This window comes from Pinus tabuliformis, chromosome 2_2, assembly GCF_031772625.1.
Source record: "Pinus tabuliformis cultivar Carrire ecotype Pingquan chromosome 2_2, CPIR1, whole genome shotgun sequence".
NCBI classification, from domain to species: Eukaryota; Viridiplantae; Streptophyta; class Pinopsida; order Pinales; family Pinaceae; genus Pinus; species Pinus tabuliformis.
In genome coordinates this window covers 1,193,091,838-1,193,115,289 of record NC_142300.1, presented here as the reverse complement: position 1 = coordinate 1,193,115,289, position 23,452 = coordinate 1,193,091,838, and the positions used below count along the sequence as shown (strand labels likewise).

Sequence of the window (23,452 nt, the reverse complement as noted above, 5' to 3'; positions counted from 1 at the left end):
GTGGGCAGCTCTTTGCCAAGAAGAGATCAGACGACTGACCAAGACGGGAAGTAGCAGCAAAGGGGCCCGGGTCAAGAAAGAGGAGGAAGAGGATGTAGCTCTGGCATCTGCAGGGGAGCATGGCAAGAGGAAGAAAAAGGACCTCTCCAAGATTAAGTGCTTCAGCTATGGGGAACTGGGTCATTATGAAAACCAGTGTCCCAAGAAGAAGAATAAGGGAGAGGCGTCTGACTCCAAGGCAGTGCCAATGAAGGCGGAAAAGGAGGTAGAGGAGGATGACGATTGTGCCATGAGTGCTCATGTACCTCTAGAGAAGAGTTGGGGAGACATCGAGCTCTAGTCAGGAAGACTACAGGCGATGAGGGGCGGGATCCTTGAGGTAACCAAACTCTTGGATCAAATCTAGCTACAGGAGCCCCGAAGAGACAGTAGCAGGATGGCAGATGTCAGTAAAAACAGATATGGATTAAGCGACAGAAAGTGCTAGTGCAGTAGTCCCTAGGAGCGCAATGGAGATTGCAGCAATGCGAGAGGCACAGAAGACGTTGCAGCAGTGCAGGAAGGCACAAAGGGGTTTGCAGCGGTGTGAGAGGCACAGAGTTGTTGCAACAGCGCAAAGATAACAAAGGGAGCACGAGATAGCGGCAGAGAGAGCTTCAACATTGGGAGTGTTTCTAGCCTGACAAGGATGTCAGCAGTTGGGTGGATCAGTTACTTACTTCTCAATAACTGAAATGCAATGTCGCAGTAGCAGTGCTAGTGTTATGGGCAGCACGATGCAGCATGACGAGAGAGAACTGCAATGCAGATGCAGCGTTGGCAGAAAGGACCAGCAAGAACATGGATGTAGAGGAGTTGTCGTAAATATGTAGCAGTGGCAGTGGTAGAGCCATGGCCAGCAATATAGGATGCAGCAATGCAAAGCATGTTGGACGGGAAGGCCAAGCATCAGCACAAGTACCGATATCGTATGATCAGAGTGATGTTTAGTTGTAGAACATTACTAGAGCACATTCCTCGCTAAGAGGGAGTGTTGAATTAGGTAGCATCAGATGTGCTCTAGCCATGAAAATTGGAGAGGCTAAAGCACATGATATCTCCAAGACCCAGAAATGGTTTGGGGAAATTCTACCCGGTTAAGGAGATATTAAAATATTAATATTTTTAATGGAGTTCCTAAGTCTAAACTTAGGAAAAATAAAATATTAATGGGTATTAATATAAAACTGGGTTAGAAGGTTCTAAATGACATGGATCAAGCCAAATCTAATCTCAGTCGTTGATCAGAGATGTAATCTCGGCCGTTGAAGACTCAACAAAAAAAGTATAAGAGGAGGCTTGAGGGTCAGTTGGAGATACACCAAAGTGATCAGTCAATTAGATTTTCTAGAGCGAGGTTTGCTAAGAGAAATTGAACCAGTGATCAGAGTTGCAGTGAGGGGCAGTGAGTACGAGGCAAAGATAGTGCCGGAAGACCAGCGCAAAAGCAGAGAGGCAGACGCAGAGCCAGAGGGAGCCATGGAGAGGCCAGAAGGGTTAGCGTCATCCACGCAGAAGCTGCAGAAGTGACGCAGAGGGCCATAGAGGTTGCACAGAGCCTCAGCGGGCTGACGCAGAGGCCAAGAGGGCTGACGCGGTGCTTCGGATTGTACTAGAGAGGGTTTCGTGGGGCAAACTTTCAGAATATTTGTTTCCGAAGAGAGGTATTACCGCCAGATATTTTTATCTCTATCGGTTGAGCCAGTTTGGCACCCAGTGTACTCAAGAAAAGCGGCTTAATAATAAAACCCTGAGAACTACTGCATCGATTTCCCAAGTTGGGTTTTTCAGGGGACGATTGTCCAAAAATAACGGTGTCCCTTGCGTGTTTGTCTATTTCTTTCCGTTGTTGATCTATAGATGGTTGAGTCTGTATTGTGTTTATTTCAGTGTTTATATGGTTAAATAACTTGTTAGTAATTAAACAAGAAGGCGAAATAAACTAGAGAATACAGATAAAATTTCTAATGGGTAATACTTGGAAATCCCAACACCGAAGAGCAGTCAAAAGATGAGTCATTGGTCAAACCACTTCAACCAGCGAAAGCCAAGAATTCTCCTTCAGAACAAGAAGAATCACAAGAAGAGGAGGAGCTGACAGATGCACCTTCTACCAGAGAAAGAACGAGCAAGGAACTCCGATAGATTCTGCGGGATGCAGAAGATTCATTGGAGCACCGAGAAACAATAAGAGGGACCGAAGACAACCAGATAGATATCAGGCCTTAGTAGCTCAAGATGGGGAGCCTTCCAGTTTTCTAGAAGCCGCTCAACATCAAGTTTGGATGGATGCAATGGTGGAGAAGTACAACTCTATAATGGTGAACGATGTCTGGGAAGTAGTGCCTAGGCCTCAAGACAAATCAGTGGTAGGCTCAAGATGGACTACAAGATTAAATACACTGCAGACGGCAGTGTGGAAATGTACAAATCTAGGTTTGTGGCTAAGGGGTATGCTCAGAAGGAAGGAATAGACTATGAAGAGACCTCCCCAGTAGCCAGGTATACATATATCAAAACCGTGATATCTCTCGCAGCACAGATGGGATGGGAGATTCATCAGATGGATGTCAAAACGACATTCTTGAATGGGGTGATAGAAGAAGAATTATACATTGAACAGCGAGAAGGCTTTGAGACACATAAGAAGAAGTCTCATGTATGCAAATTTAAGAAAGCCTTGTATGGGCTCAAACAAGCACCTAAAGCATGGTATGGTCAAATTGATGGCTACTTGCAGAAGATGAGGTTCATCAAGAGTGATGCAGATCTCAATCTCTACTATCCGTTGTAGAGAATGAGCCTCTAGTACTAGTATTATATGTGGATGATCTCTTCCTGACAGGATCATCTAGGCTCATTGAGGACTGCAAGAAGAATTTAGCCACAGAGTTTGACAAGAAGGATTTGGGACATGTTGAAGTTTCTAAGTTTACTTAGTTAGAAACCCTCCATGCACTTTATCTGATTTATTCCTACCTACTTGTTATTTTCCTTAACAAGTTATTTACAATGTAAATACTGAAAATAAACATTAATGCATGCTCAACATATTACAAATCAACAACTAAAAGAAACAAAAACAAACACACCATATGAAACCATTATTTTTCGACTAATGTCCCTGAAACAACCCAATGTGGGAAAACTGGTGCAGCTATCTGAGGGTTTTCTTATTAAGCAAAATCAGAGTACACTGTGGGTGCCGAAACTGGCCTACCAAATAGAGAATTTCCTTGGCAGTAATACCTCCCAGTTTTTGACAAATCTCCTGGCTGAAACCCCGGATAATCCTTCCGGCAGCTACTTAGCACAAATCTGCCCTAGAAACCCCAATGTCAGCCTCTCTCTGGACTGCATCAGCCCCTCTTTGCCTCACGTTGGCTCTGCGTCACCCCGGATGGGTCTGCGTCAGCCCTGGGAGGGACTCCATTAAAAATATTAATTATTTTAATATCTCTTGATCTGTTTAGAATCTGCCCAAACCATTTCTGGGTATTGGAGGTCTCATGTACCCCAACCTCTCCACCAAATTTCGCGGCTAGAGCACATCCAATGCTACCCCAAATCAACACTCCCTCTTAGCGAAGATTGTGCTCTAGCAATACTCTTCACTGAGTATTACTCTGATCATCTGGCATCGATCCCTATGCTGATGCTAGGCCTTCTTGCCCAACATCCTCCGCACTGCTGCATCCTATACTGCTGCCCATGGTTCTGCCAATGCCACTGTTGCACCTGTACGACAGCTCCCTCTACATCCGTGTTGTTGCTGGTCCTTTCTCCCAGCACCGCATCTGCACTGCACCTCCTCTCATCATGTTGTATCGTGCTGCCCACTGCTGCACTGCACCTCCTCTCATCATGTTGCATCGTGCTGCCCACTGCTGCACTGCAACTCAGTTACTGAGAAGTAAGTAACTGATCTCCCAATCTGATCTCCCTATTGGGCTAGAGACACCCACTCATGTTGAAGCTCCCTCTGTCGCTGACAAGTGCTCCCTCTCTGACCTGTGCGCTACTGCAACAACTCCCTGCATCTGGCACCGTTGCACGCCTCTCTGTCCCATCCTGCACTAGTGCAACACTCTTATGCCTCTCGCACTGCTGCAACCTGGTAGCCTTGCGCTATCTCGGGACTCCTGCACTATAACTCTCTCTCTCGCTCCATCCACATCCGTCTCTACCCACTCATCCAGTCTTGCTACTCCTCGTCGGGGCCCCCGTATCAAGGTATAATCCAAGAGGCTGGGTACCTCGAGGATCCTGCCCCTCATCACCTGTAGTCCACCTGACTACAGCTCGATGTCTCCCCACTTCCTCTCAAGTGGCGCGTGTGCACTCATGGCACAATCATCGTCTGTCAAAACTTCCTTCTCTGCTCGTGCTGGCACTGCCTTAGTCTCGGAAAACTCTCCCTTACTCTTCTTCCTTGGAAACTGGGTCGCATAATGACCCAGCTCCCCACAGTGGAAGCACTTGATCTTGGAGAGATATTTCTTCTTTCGCTTCTCCAACTTTCCCTCAGATGCTAGGTCCACATCTTCCTTCTCCAACTTGAATTTGATCCCCTTGCTGCTGCTACCCATCTTCAACTGCTATTTGATCTCTTCTTAGTGAAAAGCTGCCCACATCTCGTCCCAAGGTGGAAGTGTCCCTTTGCCCAGTATACTCTGGACAAATACTTCTCAATCTTCTGAGACAGCATTCAGGGTTGTCCTCACCATCAGCTCCTCATCCAGTGTCACCCCTATAGCAGTCAACTGATCTCGGATCTCATTTAGTCCTCCGAGAAAGGTGTCAATTGGTTCTCCCTTCTTCATCTAATACGACCTCAACTGATTCTCAAGCAACATTCTTCTCTGCACAGAAGTATGGTGGTACAGCTTCTTGAGAGCCTTCCACATCTCAAATGTCATTTCCTTCTCAACTATGTGTGGTACTACATGATCCTTGACCCCGTCAAGGATAATGCTCTTGACCCTCGCCATCACCTCCTCGTACCTATCATTATCATTGGGGTCAACTGGGAAAGCTATTACCTTCAAGGCGAAGTTCTTGACACGATTCCTGTCAAGTACGGATAAGATTTTGGCCTTCCAGACTACAAAGTTCATTGCTCCGTCTAATCTATCCTGGTCTCTTACTCCATGTAGTGCCATGATGCTCCTCTACTTCCCTCCTGGAAGTTCTCTATTCGACTCCTCTGAGTCTCTACTTCCCGTCTGGGAGTTCTCTTCTAGACTGCCTCTGAATCCTGATTTCCCTCCTGGAAATCCTTCTGCCGCTGTCGAGATGCCCCCTACTCTGATCGTCTTGTGCAACCGCACCACTAATCCGGGTTCCTCAGCTAGAAACCCTCGGTAGCAACTCCTCTGGCCTTGCGCTGTCAGGAACTGTTCTGACTACAGTACCTCACCAGCTCCACTCTGCAATATTCCCGCAACCTTCTAGACCCCAGCAACCTGAAGGTGAGAGCTCCTAGGCTCTGCGCAATCCCGGCACCAGCAACCCGACCTCCTCAGCCAACTGCGCAGCCCTCTCAGCTATTGTGTGGCTCTGCGTGAGGCTTCTTTTGCTTTCCTTAGCCTCTGCGCTACCTCTTCCCGGCTCACCCTTAATGACGCAGGCACTGCGTCACCCTTTATTGTTGCTCTACTAGAAACAACTTCTGTCACCTCGGGACAGTTGTTTTCTACTGCTATTGCTCCACTCAACTGATGTCCTTTAGTCCCCCTGTGATCTATAATCACGCTCCAATACCATGTTGAAGTTTCCAAGTTTACTTAGTTAGAAACCCTCCATGCACTTTATCTGATTTATTCCTACCTACTTGTTATTTTCCTTAACAAGTTATTTACAATGTAAATACTGAAAATAAACACTAGTGCATGCTCAACATATTGTAGATCAGCAACTAAAAGAAACAGAAACAAACACACCATATGACACCATTATTTTTGGACTAATGTCCCCGGAAAAACCCAATGTGGGAAAACCGATGCAGTTATCTGAGAGTTTTCTTATTAAGCATTATCAGAGTACAATCTGGGTGCTGAAACTAGCCTACCAAAAAGAGAATTTCCTTGGCAGTAATACCTCCCAGTTTCTGACAAATCTCCTGGCTGAAACCCCGGATAATCCTTCCAGCAGCTACTCAGGACAAATCTGCCCCAGAAACCCCAGCATCAACCTCTGGACTGCGTTAGCCCGTCTCTGCCTCACGCTGGCTCTGCGTCACCCCGGATGGGTCTGCCTCAACCCTGGGAGTCCCTGTGTCAGCCCTCTGCGTCAGCAACGCTGGCCTCTCTGAGGCTCTGCGCAACTCCCGGCTGCCTCTACGTGGCCCTGCGTGATCCCTGACTGGCTCTGCGTCACTTTCCTTGGCTACTGCGATGCTCTCCCGACACTATCTCTGTCTCTCTGTACTCAAATGCCCCTAAACTGCATCTCCCAATCACTAATTCTATCTCTCTTAGCAAACCCCGCTCTAGAGAATAGAATGATTGATCACTCTGATGTGTTCTCCAAGTGACCCTCAAGCCTCCTCTTATACTTTTCCTGTTGACATCTCAACGGCCGAGATTAAGTCCCTAATCAACGACTAAGATTAGATCTGGCTTGATCCATGTCTTTTGGACCATTCTAACACAGATTCATATTAATACACATTAATATTTTATTTTCCCTAAGTTTAGACTTAGGGACTCCATTAAAAATATTAATTATTTTAATATCTCCTGATCTGTTTAGAATCTGCCCAAATCCTTTCTGGTATTGGAGGTCTCATGTGCCCCAACCTCTCCACCAAATTTTGTGGCCAGAGCACATTCGATGCTACCCCAAATCAACAGGACAGATGCATTATTTCCTGGGGTTGGAAGTTTCGCAACAAAAGGATAAAATCTTCCTAGGACAAGAGAGATATGCTACAGAGATCCTGAAGAGACTCAGGATGCAGGACTGTAGGCCGATGGCTACTCCAATGATCACCAACTGGAAGAAAATTGTTGCATCAGAAGATAAGGATGTTGATCCCACCTTATACAGGCAGTTCATAGGGTCCCTGATGTATCTAGTCAATCCCAAACCAGACATTTGTTACACTGTCAACACCCTTAGTCAGTTCATGGTGGAACCGAAGAGGGCTCATTGGGCAACAACGAAACATGTTCTCAGATATATACATGGAACAAGATTATGGACTCTTGTACACCATAAGTAAGGATATTAGATTGAGTGGGTTTACTGATGCGGATTGGGCTGGAAGTTTAGTGGATCAAAAAAGTACCTCTAGGTACTATTTCAACATTGGATCGAGGATGACCTCCTGGTGCAGTACGAAACAAAAATTCGTAGCTCTGAGCTCAACTGAAGCAGAATATATGGTCGATAGCACAACTTCATGCGAGGCCATATGGCTTAGAAAATTGCTTGTGAACCTATTAAGAAGAAGGATGGAAGCAACCAGGATCAGTGTTGAAAATATCGGTATCGGCAAAATATCGGCGAGGGTCCAAAAAATATCTTATCAGCAATATCGGCTAAAATATCGGCAAGATATCAGCAAATATCGGCAAGCATAAAAAATAATTTTTTCAGATTTTTAAATATAGCCGATATTTTCAAAATATCGCGATATTTTCTCGGCGATATATCGTTTTGCCGAAAATATCCCGATATTTTCGAATATCGCCGATATTATCAACAGTGACCAGGATCATGTGTGATAATCAGAGTTGCATCAAGCTCTCTGAGAATCCAATATTTCATGATCGATCAAATCACATTGATATTCAGTGTCACTTTGTCAGAGACTGTGTCCAACGAGGAGTTGTACAGTTGAGCTACACTCCTACAGGAGAACAGGTGGCAAACATCCTTACCAAGGCCCTTGGAAGAACAAAGTTTGCTTATTTCAGGGAGAATATGGGGATGATAAAGAATCCATTTCAATAGCCGAAATGGGTATGTGTGAGATGTTGCAGTGCAGATGCAGTGTTGGGAGAAAGGACCAGCAATAGCACGGATGCAGAAGGAGTTGCAGTGCAAATGCAATGTTGGAAGGAAGGACCAGCAGCAGCACGGATGCAAAGGGATTTGCAATAAAGATGTAGCAGTGGCAGTGGTAGAGCCATGGGCAACAGTACAGAATACAGCGATGTAGAGGATGTTGGGCAGCAGGCCAAGCATCAACACGGTTACCAGTGCCCATGATCAGAGTAATGTTCAGTTGTGGAGCTTTACTAGACCACATTTCTGACTAGGAGGGACTGTTGATTTGGGGTAGCATCGGATGTGCTCTCTAGCCATGAAAATTGGTGGAGAGGCTAAAGCACATGAGGTCTCCAAGACCCAAAAATCGTTTTGAAAATTCCATTCGGATGAGGAGTTATTAAAATAATTAATATTTCTAATGAGTTCCTAAGTCTAAACTTATGAAAATAAAAATATTAATATTTACTAATAAAGACAAGGATGAAAAGGTTCTAAAAGATAAGGATCAAGTCTATTTTAATCTTAGTCGTTGATTAGGGACTTAATCTCGGTCATTGATTCATCAACAGGAAAAGTATAAAAGGGGGCTTGAGGGTCAGTTGGAGACACACTGAGAGAGACCAGTGAATTCGATTTCTGGAGCGGGGCTTGCTGAGAAATTCGAACTAGAAGACTGGATTGCAGCAAGAGGTAGCGAGTACAGAGCAGAGAGGCAGGGACAGTGCCGGAGGATTAGCGTAGAGATCAGAGAGGCAGACGCAGAGCCACTCAAGAAGACGCAGAGGCAGCAGTATTGCGCAGTCACTAGAGGGCCTACGTGGGTGACTAGAGAGGCCCAATGCTGACGTAGAGAGGCAAAGTGCTGACCAGAGGGTCTGGGAGCTGCACAGAGGCTAGTTGGTCTGATGTTGAGCCTAGGGGAGGTGCTGGAGAATTTATCTCTGCTGGATGAACCAGTTTGGCACCCTAGTTGTACTCAAGAAATGTTGATTAATAAAATCCTCCTCTGCTGCACCCGTTTTCCCACATTGTGTTTTTCCATGGACAATTGTCCAAAAATAATTGTGTTGATGTGTTTGATTCTTGTGCATGTATTTGTTTTTGTTTAATGGTGTAATATATGCAGCAGAATTTATTTTAAAGTTTACCGAAGTGATTTCGTAAATAATTTATTGAAGAATAAGTGGGTAAAATAAATTAGTTGCTGCAGTGATAGAATTTTCACATTATTAATACCCATTAATATTTTTATTTTCCTAAGTTTAAACTTAGGAACCCATTAAAAATATTAATTATTTTAATAACTCCTCATCCGGATGGAATTTCTCAAAACGATTTCTGGGTCTTGTAGATCTCATGTTCTTTAGCCTCTCCTTCAAATTTCAAGGCTAGATCACATCCGATGCTACCAAAAAACAACAGAACATATTCCATTACTTCATGTTCTGTAAGTGCCAGGTCAATCCTTTTCTTCCATGCTCGGAAATTCGCTGAGCCAACGAGCTTATTGCTTTCCTTGCAGAAAGAACCCATATGACGTGTAGATTTAGACATAGAATAAAAATATGATACTTGTCAATCAAGGGTCTTCCCTTCTCTAATGATGTCTCCAACTATCTCAAGGCTTTCAAGATATTCAATGAGACTTCGATGATGTCCTAGAAAGATGTCTTCTAGGATACCTTTAGCAACAACTTCCAAGAGTGATGAATAATGCCAAGATCCTTTGATGTTTCCTTCAAAGATGTCTTCCAATGAGCCTTTGAATAAATCTCCTCCTAAGAGAGATCAACAACCTTCTTGTAATCTTCCTCTTCAAGCTTTCCTTTGATGAGGGCTTGATGTAGTCTTCTACAAGTGATTCCCCTTAGCAAACCCTTCTTGTGTCCACAAGATGATCCTTTCAATTTCCTTCTTATTCACCTTAGCTCTGAAACCATGTTGGAAAATGCAAAGTGGTAGTTATCAATTCAGATTTTCCTTAACCTTAATATTTGCTTGTGAACTTTATTTATCTTCTTGTGTTTCCTTATTAGATCTTTTCATTAAACAAATATCAAGATCAAAAGAATATAGACAATGGACACAGAAATTAGGGTCCAAGCCATGACAGAACCCCTCCAAGGGGAAAACCCATAAAATCTATTATCTTCTTATAGAATCTGCCTCAAATGAGATAATCAATACCCAAACCCAAGACCGAGTCCTCCTCCAAGTACCAATTTAGCCCTCCAAGAAGTTCTTCCAGTAGGATTAGATCAACAAGGCTCAATCTTTCTTCAACCAGCTTCCAGCTTCAACTTTGTCCCCATCTTCGACCCTACAATTTCGACCTACAACTTCGGCCCTATAGCGGTTGCAGAATGCCAGAAACCCTAATTCAGCGCTTCAAGAGATTCTCCTTGAGGAAGACATATTCTCCCAAGGTCAACGAGGTCAAAACAAAGTACTTGCTCTTCCAACAACTTGAAACTACAACTCGATCTCCTGCAATTTTGGCCTGCAGAAACCCTAGATTTCATGCGTGTGAGAGAGATACAACCCAAAAAATAGATCTTCTTCCTTCTCCTTGCCTTCTAGACCTTCACTCTTGTTAAGTTTAGGTATGTTCTATGCTAGAGCAATTTATTTAAATTTTCACAGTTAGCAATCACATCAACATTACAATAAACTGCAGATAGAACATAAATATAAAATCGCAGAAGACAAGCCAAGACAAGAGGACACAAGATGTGGCGCGAGCCAAGGACAAACCCCACAATGTGTGGGGAAACCCTTTGATCAAATCTTCTTTTATCTTCAAAGTTCAGCAGAGAAAGAGAGAGAGAGAGAGAGTACAATTACAACAGAAGTCAACACTTTGACTTGTCTAGATCTAAGCATAGATCATTTTCTATAACAATGAGATCAGTTGAAGACATTCTGCTTCAACTGATTCTCTAAGGTGACTCCACCTATCATCGTGTTGCATCTCGTCCGTTTGCTGCACCTTACCGTGTAGCACCATCATGCCGCATCATGCATCATCATGTTGCCCATAATCTTTATGCTTCATGCATCATTATGATGCCCATGACTATATTATTTCTTTATTATGCTGAACATTAGAACTTCTTCTCCTTATAGACTGTAACACTGCTTCATATGCTGAGACATATAGATCTAATTCATACTGCTCACTGTGAAGTAATATCACAATGATCATCACCAAGACTCTGCTACAGGAGTATCCTAAGTTTGTCATCTATCTGAGATAGATATGTCGAGATGCTCAGGGTGCTCTCTCCATACGAGAATACCTTCAATCTACAGGTATGCTGAGAGGGTAACCAACCTTGGTTCTACTTCTCCTTAACCCATCCGAGGAGGCAGCTTGAACTCTTATACACATCCAATCTCAATGCGGATCCGATTGTGTGATTGCGGCTTGTTGTCGCGCAGATTGGCACGACAACGCTCGGACCGGGAGCTGTCACTCTGATCCCCGATCCCTCCGTTTAGGCCTGTTTCCCGCGGCTAAGGGGGGTAGTCCCTGTGAGATGATGAGGCCAACTGTCGACCAGTTGGTTGGGAAACACGAGATACGATATAAAAAGGGCTCGATGGTTTTGGTTAATTTAGCAGACTAGTGCCTTAAGAGATTGTTATTAAAATGATTACTTGTTAAATGATATAAAAAAGATGGACCCTGAACAGCAATCATCTATCATCAGCTAAAAACACAATGCTCTTAGAATGACAAAAACGATATCCAGCAGCTAAAAATTTGAAAAGATGAATGCTTTAAATCACCACGAGAATCATAAACCATCAACCAGATATCAATTTCGCATCTCGGCTTGAAAACTTAGCATCTCAGCATAAAACACATAACGCGAAAGCTCATGAAACTTGCAAAAATAATTTCCCACAAAATTTTTATTTTTTCAAAAAAAAATTTAAATCTTTTTTTTTTTTTTTTTTATTATTATTATTTTTTTTTTTTCAATAAAAAATGATAATTTAAAAATCTAAAAAAAAAAAAAATTTAAATTTAAAACTAAATTAATTTTAAAACTAAACTATATATAAAAAAAAATAAAACTAAGTCTAAAATCTAAGGAATTTTTTTTTTTTTTTTTTTTTAAATGTAACTTTTTTAAAAAAAATCTAACATTTGCAAAATCTAAATAAATAAACTAGAATCTAAAAATTTAAAATCGATACCATATAAAACCTAATTAAAATCTACATTAAATAAAATCTACGCTTAACATTTTTTTGTTTTATATCATATTCTAAAAGAAAATTTACAAAACAAATCTAAAAAAAAATCTAATTAAAACAAAACGAAACCATAACGAAACCCTAATCTAAAGCTACGACAGTTCACATCTAAACTTAAAGAACGAAACTTAAAAAAATAGAAATCATAACCTACGGAGCTATGCATATATCATTGAACTGAAATGGAAACGCAATGCTATAGCTAACAAAATCGTAACCCTGCTCTAATACGCGCAGACGTCCATTCGCTGTGGCCAATCGACAGGGGAACTGATCGAAATGGAACAAAGTGTATCTGCGCATATAGATTTCGACGATAAGCCAACAAAATCCACGGATTTACCCAAAATCGTGACGTTAAAATCAAAATAGACCTACTATGAACGCTGATATGGGAGTTAATGAAACAATGAAATCCCTGATAAAAAAAACCTCGACTGAACGTGCTGAGAAAAACGATAACAGTCTACGTGAATGGATTACCTGGGCTGTCTTCGACGGCGGAGTGATTTACCTGGTGGCGGCTTTGAATCGATTTTTTGAAACTTACCTGATACCGCATGCAAAGATTCGCTGACGCCCACGTTGAAGACGTTGCTCATCACTGTAAGAGCAGTGTAACTGACCTGGTCATTTTCCACGCGTGTCCGCGGAACCTTACGCCAAAACTCGTGAGATATCTGGCCTGTATGGATGTAATTGTTGCCGCTTCGCAGAGTACTTGGTAAGACCAATGCGGTGATCTGGAGGAAATGACGCAGGATTTCTAAACACTGGATAGGACGTGAGCAGATGGTGATATCCGTAGGTAATGAAGGATTCCAAATACAAATGCAGGCTGGCCTGTACAGGAATGCAGATCTGAAAACTTTCTGATGGTGGCAGCGAAGCCCGAGCGTGGGAGAACTGTATTTGCTGGCGAAATAGGGTGAAGGGCTTTGGAAAACTTTAAAAAATCCTGCAACCTGAAACAGACCAGATCACCCAAAAAATGATATATGCATAAAACCAAAACTGAAAACCCTGTACACAAAAAAAACAAAACCCTAATGAGAAATCTGCATAAAGCAAGAATTTGAAACCCTAGAACAGCTAATTAATGTACAAATATGGCCCTTTAACAGCCAGATTCATCAATAGGCACAGTAATGTTTTCAATATATCAGAAATTTTTGAACTTCACTGTGAACAGAAAGAAAATTCTCTCATGTAAAACATAAAATAAACCCATAATGATTAACCCAAGGCACAATCAGCTGGGCTCTGCACAGAAGAGCCTGTGGGAGTCGGTTGGTTCAGCCTAGAACTTCCCCAAACGCCCACCTGTACCTTTTACCTAAAGATCTCCTGCACACCTCAAGCAAACATCAGTAAAGAGGGCAAGAAACGCTGCTAGATTTCAAGGAATAATGGAGATACCTGCCATTATTCCAGAAACCCTACAACATTCCAACCCTAGCACGTGAGCAAGATACCTGTACTCACAATACTCTGAAAACCAGCTATTATTAACTGCTGAAAACTGAAATATGCAGAAAAAACAATCATCTCACAGCAATTCCGGAGAGTAACACCAGCCAGTTTTGGACCCCAAAGTCTTCTTTATTAACCAGAAACAAATTTACAAGAGAGCTTCTTCAATCTTTGACTCACAGATCAGATGATTTGAAATGACCCCCTAAGACCCTATATAAAGGAAATGATCCTAACGGCTAGTTCGAGTGATCCATGTAGAAATGATCTCGACCGTTGATGAGGATCAAGACATCTCTTGATCTCATCCGTCGATTTATTAACTTAAAAAATTATTATTTTATTAGTTAGGGTTTTTGCTCCATTTTATAATTTTTATTTATTTTTTATTATTTTATTATTTTTATTCATTTTTTAATTTTTTAATTCATTTTAAAATGGATCACTGAACTAAGCCTTCGGAGACATCACCTAGGACCTAGGACTTATGACTCATGAGGGGATTTAAAACATTTCTCGACCCTCAGGACACATTACATCATGACTTTTACAAAATTACATCTTAAGGGACAAACTCATTTACTACAGACCCTCACAAAACACCCAGTTCTGCGACACAACTATAATCTAGCAGATTAACTCACTAGGATTCTCCTAAAGTTCTAATGACAAAATCCATCCCGGCTTTGGGGTCAGGTTTGAAGGAAAACTCTGCCGATCCATGGATCGGTGAGACGAAAAACCTTCCGGGACATAGATTATCATAGAAAGTTAGGTCCACCTAGGCAATTTTACATACATGACTCTGATCTGCTTAGATTATTTACAATTCATACATGCAGACTGGGTTTACAAAAAAAAAAAATCAAGTTGTTGATGATGGCAGGATGGCACGGACATGCTGATCAGCTGCTGCTTCTTTCTGTCAAGAGAAAACGGGGTGCATTGCATGGGTAGTTGACCAGTAGGGGTCAACACGGCTTCCATGTGTTGACTGCGGCTATACCTCAGGAATGAACAACATGTGACTGCAGCTCCATGCATTGACAGTGGCTACACCTAAGGATAGCGTATAAGTGCCTGACTGCATTGATGCGGATATATGTCTCCACGAGCAATGTATCTCTGCATGAACTGTGTATAAAAACTATGCTACCAGATCCACTGTACACAGAGCTTGTTATGATGACTGTGTTGATTCCACGAGCAACGTATCTCTGCATAACTACATTTCCAGATCCACTATACACAAAGCCTGTTATCATGACTGCGATGAATGTGAACAGTATATAACATGAACAGCGTATCATCATATCTGGATCTGCGTATATATATATATATATCTGGTTCCATGCGTATAACGTGAACAATATATAACATGAACAGCACATCATCATATCTGGATCTGCATATATATATATGACTGCGTATAACGTGAACAATATATATAACATGAACAACGTATCATCATATCTGGATCTGCGTATATATATATGACTGCGTATAACGTGAACAATATATATAACATGAACAGCGTATCATCCCAACATATATATGAACTCACGTATCTCTTCATAAACGGCGTATAAGTGTTGTCAGTAACCACGCTTCCAGATTCACTATGGATTAGGGCCTGTGAGCATATATCATGACTGAGTTGATGCGTATCTCTTCATGAACTGCGGCTAGGTTTTCCCAGAACAACGTATTACTTTTCTTCTTTGTTGTGCGTATTTCCATACCTGAATGCGTTTCCCATGACTATAATTTAGGATTTGTTTTACTGCGTTTCTTCTCCAAGTCTTGTAGGTCTGCGTATCTTGAATTGGGTCTGTTTGTTGCTCATCCTCGTATGCTTGCAGCTTCCTGCGGTTAGGGCATCACCCTTGAGCCAGCGTATCTTTTGGTTTTCTCCTTCCAAAAACCCAGACGTGGAGAGGAGATCACCTTAAGAATACGTGTGCCAATTGACATCAAAACTCTTCTATTTATACTAAAGCAAGGATGATGAATAGACACGTCGGTTGGGCTTCTAGAGCCTACATAAGAGCTGGTCGGCTTGACTATAATTACATAAACAAAATAAATTCATATCTCCATAAATACTTATCGGAATCGGATGATCTTTGGATCAATCCTACACCTCTTGATGAGAGGGATCCAATAAAAATATCAGCTGCCATAAATAAGCCGACCCACATGGAGTTTGGCCCTAGTTGCCAATTTAACACTCCCTCTCAACTAGGGAGAACTCCATTCATTGATCCATAAGTCCGACTGTACTATCTCTGCCATCAGTGCCCTGCACTGCTCTGCCCAGCTCTGCTCAGCTCCGCTGGCTCTGCTCAGCTCAGCTCTGCTAGCTCTGCTCTGCTCTGCTCAGCTTAGCTCTGCTAGCTCTGCTTTGCTGGCTCTGCTCTGCTCTGCTCATCTCCGCTGAACTATGAAGAAGAAGAATTGATCGAGAATGTCTCATACCATTCTCCACTGACCCGAAGTCAGACTCAGAGTGCGTACCACTGGTCCCAGACCAGTCTCAACCGACCCAAAGTCAGCGTCATAGTATGTACCACTCCTACTACTGGTCCCAGACCAGTATCGCAGTCTCAGAGAGTGTACCACTGGTCCCAGACCAGTCTCAGCGGACCCAAAGTCAGCGTCATAGTATGTACCACTGCACTGACACAAAGTCAGTCTCGGAGTATGTACCACTGGTCCCAGACCAGTCTCAGCCGACCCGAAGTCAGCGTCATAGTATGTACAACTCCTACCACTGGTCCCAGACCAGTATCATTGATCCCAGATCAATGGAGGACATCCTAGCGTAGGGAGTACGGTAGATACAACGATGCGTCCATCGGTATTACTATGGTCCCTAACTTCATTTCCCTGCTCATTGATCAGATGAGAGGTACTTCCCATGAGTCCCAGACTGCATCGGTAGGAAGCCTCGACAGGAGAACTTAATCAATCCTGTCCTCACAGGAGAACACATCAATCCTGCTACAATCGCCATGGAGAACACATCAATCCAGGCCTCACAGGAGAACACATCAATCCTGCTACAATCGCCATGGAGAACACATCAATCCAAGCCTCACAGGAGAACTAATCATCCTGCTACACAAGAGAGCGAATCATCTTGTCCCACAAGAGAGCGAATCATCTTGTTTCAGTGCGCACCACCAGGGGAGGGTGAGTCACCCTGTGGTCGTATGTTGCTCCAATAGAACTGCAAACCCCCCAAAGCTCCTAGAGCTCAATGTATGCAGCATGCAGGACCCTTTTACAAAGGTCTCTCGACGACTCCAAGTCGTTCGGGAAAATCACAAATTTGATCTTTCCTCAGGGCTCTGTCCTGTACATCATCTCAGTGTGATGGAGTCTCCTTGATCATCGACTTACCATATCCCAGATAAGGCAGTAATTGATGTCTATCTGCTGGAGCAATTGTCAAATACGGGATTCCTCAATAATCGAATCCCATCTCTGGTTGTCACAGAGATTCATAGTGGTATTCATCATGTGTACAAACAGCTCACTGAAGAGCTTCAACAACCAGACTGCCTCACAGAAGGCCATACTATCAGCAATGTATTCTGCCTTGGTGGTGCTCAGAGTCACCGACTTCTGCTTCCTGCTCATCCAGGATATCGAGGCAGATTCCAAAGAGAAACAGCACTAGGAAGTGCTCTAGTGATCCTCCATACTGCCTGCCCACTCATCATTCGAATAATCATGTGGTTTCATATTTCCGGCAGTGTATCTCAATTCATGAGAGATTGTGCCCTGAAGATATCTTAGAAGATTCTTGGCACCAATCTAGTGAGGTTCAACCAAATATGAGCTCACCATGCTAACTGCAACACAGATGTCCGGACGGAGGTTCTCCAAGAACATCAATGCGAATGAGTTTATGAAACTCAGAGGCATTTCCCAAATCTGGTCCGACATCATTACCATATAACTTCTGAAAGTTAAGATCCTCGAGGCAGTCACAAGCTTGCAGCTTATCTTCTCGCATTCAGAATCCAACTCCCTCTGTCTCCTATAAATGAGAGGGTCTGCACCTGTCAGACATAGGTGCCGGTACGAGAGGTTCATCATCCACAACCTTCGAGTAATGGTTTGGATCGATTTCACTCCTAGTGAATCTCAGCTGCATTGGACAGCTATCAATCCTCTCATACTATGCCCGAGGTGTTTTACTTCAAGCCATAGAGGGCTTTCTTCCACCTGTATATATGAGATACCTTGATCATGATTCTCAAACTCCTCGGGTTGTTCCAAACCTGTGAACCAGCTGCATGAGGGGAATGGTCTCCTTATAATATTTTCCTTCGGTACATTTCAGACATGTACCTTCATGCTTCCTTTTGAATTCAGGCATCCTCGTCACCATTTGACTCACAGACCTCTAGAGCTGAGTCAATGGACATGGTCCCCAGTGGACTTCCTGCAACTTGATACAACCCTGAACTCAAAAACATCTTTAAAAGATCTATTTTCAAACACGTACCTTTCCATCGATAAGTGCCACCCTGCAACCTTTGACTTCCATTTCCGAGATGGACATCAGGTTCGATCAGGTACATAAACGAGATTTTGGGGTTCCTTGCTTTCGTGGAAGAGTCGACCATTTCCTTGATGACCTGCATTATCAGTCATTCTTTTGATCATTGAAGATGTCCCAGGAATGATTGTTATCTTCATCAAGAGATGTGTCTCTTCCATTCGGACACTCCTTCGCATAACGGCCAAACTTATTTCAATAAGGCATCTGCCTTTCCTTCTACCCTTAGATCCAAACTTCCCAATGAAGTGATCTTAAGATGAACCATCAGAATCTTCCGCTGCGCCATTCTGATGACATTCTCTGCTTTGACTTCACTCTAGGTGAATTATGAGGAACCCATTGATCCTTCTGTCTTGTCCCAACTGTCTTCGGTGATTGCTCTTTCACTCTTGCTTGGGCATTGTCTTCACCTCAGCTCTGATACCATGTTAAGTTTAGGTATGTTCTATGCTAGAGCAATTTATTTAAATTTTCACAGTTAGCAATCACATCAACATTACAATAAACTGCAGATAGAACATAAATATAAAATCGCAAAAGACAAGCCAAGACAAGAGGACACAAGATGTGGCGCGAGCCAAGGACAAACCCCACAATGTGTGGGGAAACCCTTTGATCAAATCTTCTTTTATCTTCAAAGTTCAGCAGAGAAAGAGAGAGAGAGAGAGAGTACAATTACAACAGAAGTCAACACTTTGACTTGTCTAGATCTAAGCATAGATCATTTTCTATAACAATGAGATCAGTTGAAGACATTCTGCTTCAACTGATTCTCTAAGGTGACTCCTTCACCTATCATCGTGCTGCATCTCGTCCGTTTGCTGCACCTTACCGTGTAGCACCATCATGCCGCATCATGCATCATCATGTTGCCCATAATCTTTATGCTTCATGCATCATTATGATGCCCATGACTATATTATTTCTTTATTATGCTGAACATTAGAACTTCTTCTCCTTATAGACTGTAACACTGCTTCATATGCTGAGACATATAGATCTAATTCATACTGCTCACTGTGAAGTAATATCACAATGATCATCACCAAGACTCTGCTACAGGAGTATCCTAAGTTTGTCATCTATCTGAGATAGATATGTCGAGATGCTCAGGGTGCTCTCTCCATACAGGTATGCTGAGAGGGTAACCAACCTTGGTTCTACTTCTCCTTAACCCATCCGAGGAGGCAGCTTGAACTCTTATACACATCTCATCTCAATGCGGATCCGATTGTGTGATTGCGGCTTCCATGTGTTGACTGCGGCTATACCTCAGGAATGAACAACATGTGACTGCAGCTCCATGCATTGACAGTGGCTACACCTGAGGATAGCGTATAAGTGCCTGACTGCATTGATGCGGATATATGTCTCCACGAGCAGTGTATCTCTGCATGAACTGCGTATAAAAACTATGCTACCAGATCCACTGTACACGGAGCTTGTTATGATGACTGTGTTGATTCCACGAGCAACGTATCTCTGCATAACTACATTTCCAGATCCACTATACACAAAGCCTGTTATCATGACTGCGATGAATGTGAACAATATATAACATGAACAGCGTATCATCATATCTGGATCTGCGTATATATATATATATCTGGTTCCATGCGTATAACGTGAACAATATATAACATGAACAGCGTATCATCATATCTGGATCTGCGTATATATATATGACTGCGTATAACGTGAACAATATATATAACATGAACAGCGTATCATCATATCTGGATCTGCGTATATATATATGACTGCGTATAACGTGAACAATATATATAACATGAACAGCGTATCATCCCAACATATATATGAACTCACGTATCTCTTCATAAACGGCGTATAAGTGTTGTCAGTAACCACGCTTCCAGATTCACTATGGATTAGGGCCTGTGAGCATATATCATGACTGAGTTGATGCGTATCTCTTCATGAACTGCGGCTAGGTTTTCCCAGAACAACGTATTACTTTTCTTCTTTGCTGTGCATATTTCCATACCTGAATGTGTTTCCCATGACTGTAATTTAGGACTTGTTTTACTGCGTTTCTTCTCCAAGTCTTGTAGGTCTGCGTATCTTGAATTGGGTCTGTTTGTTGCTCATCCTCGTATGCATGCAGCTTCCGGCGGTTAGGGCATCACCCTTGAGCCAGCGTATCTTTTGGTTTTCTCCTTCCAAAAACCCAGAGGTGGAAAGGAGATCACCTTAAGAATACATGTGCCAATTGACATCAAAACTCTTCTATTTATACTAAAGCAAGGATGATGAATAGACACGTCGGTTGGGCTTCTAGAGCCTACATAAGAGCTGGTCGGCTTGACTATAATTACATAAACAAAATAAATTCATATCTCCATAAATACTTATCGGAATCGGATGATCTTTGGATCAATCCTACACCTCTCGACGAGAGGGATCCAATAAAAATATCAGCTGCCATAAATAAGCCGACCCACATGGAGTTTGGCCCTAGTTGCCAATTTAACAACTCTTCTTGCTTCCTAGCTGCAGATCAAAACTTTTCTTGAGAGATCGGACTTGTGAGTGAGTGAGTGAGTGACAAATGAGGTCGAATATGCTTCTTTATATAGCCTTTTGAAGGGGTCAAATTCCCTTCTTTAAGCTGACTTGTAGCTGTGAGGGATGACTTGTACTTTAGAAGTTTCTAGGACTGTCTAAACTCAAAATAAATTCTTTTACTATCTTGCCCATATGGATCTTATAAACATGACGTTGACTCTCTTGACTCATGACAATAAATCCTATGACCTAACAAACCCTAGAAGCATGAAGAACATGCTTTTACTTAGAAGACCATCAATAAGGAGCATGAAACCCATGTTTTAAAATAATAACTTTTTATTTTATTCTTTTGTTTTTTACATAAAATGCATATTGAAATGAGTACAATAACAATTATGAAGACCAAAACTAGTTTCATTTCCAACATTTCCAAGAGCTGAGACTCTACTAGGGTGGAGGAGCCTACTCCTTCAACCTTATTACAATGGGCCAAAGATGTCCCCCCATGGGATTTGAAACTGGGTGGAAGGGATAACATCTCATTGTGCCAACCAATTGGCCATCCCATGAGGAGACTGTATTCTCACTATTCCAACATTAAAATACTCCTCAAATATGAGCACCCTAAGAAGATGTATAAATAATGTGGCATAGTCTTCCTTGAAGCTTGGGCACCCTCATTAATTAACATCTCAACTTAATAAATGTATGATGTAACAATAAGAATAGATCAAATTCAATTTAGAGGAGCACTTCTCATCTTTAGAATTTGATGTCATGAAATCTTCTTCAATGAAGGCACTCCTCTCTTGTAAGATGTGCTTGATTTTGCAGATGGTCTTTGAATGTCATGTGTCCATGCAAGATGCCCTCCTAGCATCTTCAAAGATGTGAAATGCCTTCATACATGCAAACCATGCCTCAGGGAATGTAAGTAAAGCCTCAAAAGTATCCTTAACAAAAAGATTATGCATAAAAATATGTAGAAAATGCCCCCAAAGGTGAATCACTACCACATTTGCAAAACAGCCTCGAACTGTGTCACCTCAGCACTGAAACACGCCTCAAAGGATGTGAGTATGTCCCAACCATGTGAAAGAAAAGAGAAGTCCAAATTGCCAACACAAATATGACCCATGCAATGTTTGCCAAAAGAATATCTATGAAAATACAAATTGGATTTTGCATTTTCTTGTGGTAACAATGCTATCCACTTTCAACACTAGACAAGTAACATAACATTAAATTTGTATCTGAGTTTCTCATTTATAACATCAAAGAATATTCTCAGATCATCACACCAATGGAATAAACAAAGTCATTCTAATCTTATAAGTTAAATATAAATTGCACTCTGTCAATACAAGCTAAGCACTTGTAACATCGTCCAAATCATTGACTGCAATAATGAACAACAATCACACAATTTATACCATAAGCACAGTTAGCAGTGAGCGCAGAAGCAGAAAGCAACCCCATGTAGCATTCCCGCATGTTTTGAATGTCCTGCGGCAAACAGAGAATTGAAGAGAGTCCTAAGAGTTGGAAATTATCCATTGATAACAAATGCATAGAAAAAGTGTTCTCAATTTCCAAATTAAGCAAAACGCCAGTCATCAAAAAGATACAAATCATATGGGAAACAATTATTTTCATTGAAACTAACAGATAGATGCAGCTAAATTTTGTAAGATGATCTTAAATAGGCTATCCGGATTAGGGAAGGTTGATCATTTATATAACTTTATTTTTGTATAATTTTTTGACAAGCTCAAGACTCTACTCATATTCATGTACCTGCCTTATCTATAGAGTATCATTTGAAAGGCACTGAATCCTTTCGATAAGAAGGTTGCTGCTAAATAAATCTGGACATACTGATCAAAGTAAATTGGAAGCATTGAACAGCTTCAATCTAAAAACCATTGATAACAAGAGGACGCTGGTGACACTTTGGGTTGTAACAGTTCACCAGTGTATTGAATTTGATATCATCAATTGTATTTGGTTAAGCAATCCATTTGACACAGTTGTTCCTATTCTTCTATACTGTGACATTATGATTTTGGGTCGCATGGCATTTTTTAACATGTATTTAATCAAATAAATACATAATAAGACACATTTGCTCCTACAGTTATGTGTTGTATATGTGATAATAAGTGAATTAGCATTTCCTGAGTGTGCTTGAGGTTAAGCAGGTCAAACAAGAGTTATTCCGAAATTACAGTGTGTGATCATTAATAGATTATAGATATGCTAAGAGAAACAAAAGTTCATTTGACATCATGATGTATTGGCTACAAAGAATTGCATGGTAAATGTCTTCCAAGAATACAGATAGATGAATATGTTGGAGCTCTACACTTGGGGCTTGCTTTTCTAGGAGAGCTAGGGGAGCTAGGAGAGTCCTCCAACTCATTCAAGGTGCATTGCTATTGCTAGAGCACATTCCTCGCTAAGAGGGAGTGTTATTTTTGGTGGCATCGGATGTGCTATAAGTCTCAAAATTTGCAAGGAGGCTTAGACACATGCGTTCTCCAATACCCATAAATCATTTTGGGAAATTCC

The 23,452-nt window shown here is 41.9% G+C and overlaps 1 protein-coding gene across 7 annotated transcripts in view; it reads right to left on the bottom strand.

Moving 5' to 3' along the window:
- The window catches only part of LOC149197770 (uncharacterized protein At2g33490-like), a 541,003-nt gene that overhangs the window by 195,715 nt on the left and 321,836 nt on the right, over nucleotides 1–23,452 (bottom strand). For 5 of the 7 annotated variants that reach the window (XM_089405960.1, XM_089405959.1, XM_089405962.1 and 2 more), the window contains one exon: nucleotides 22,315–22,387. In XM_089405960.1, the coding sequence (XP_089262086.1) occupies nucleotides 22,315–22,387 (73 nt within the window). Of the gene's footprint in view, nucleotides 1–22,314; nucleotides 22,394–23,452 lie in introns of those variants that run through there. The other 2 variants (XM_089405963.1, XM_089405964.1) reach the window with 2 other exon arrangements.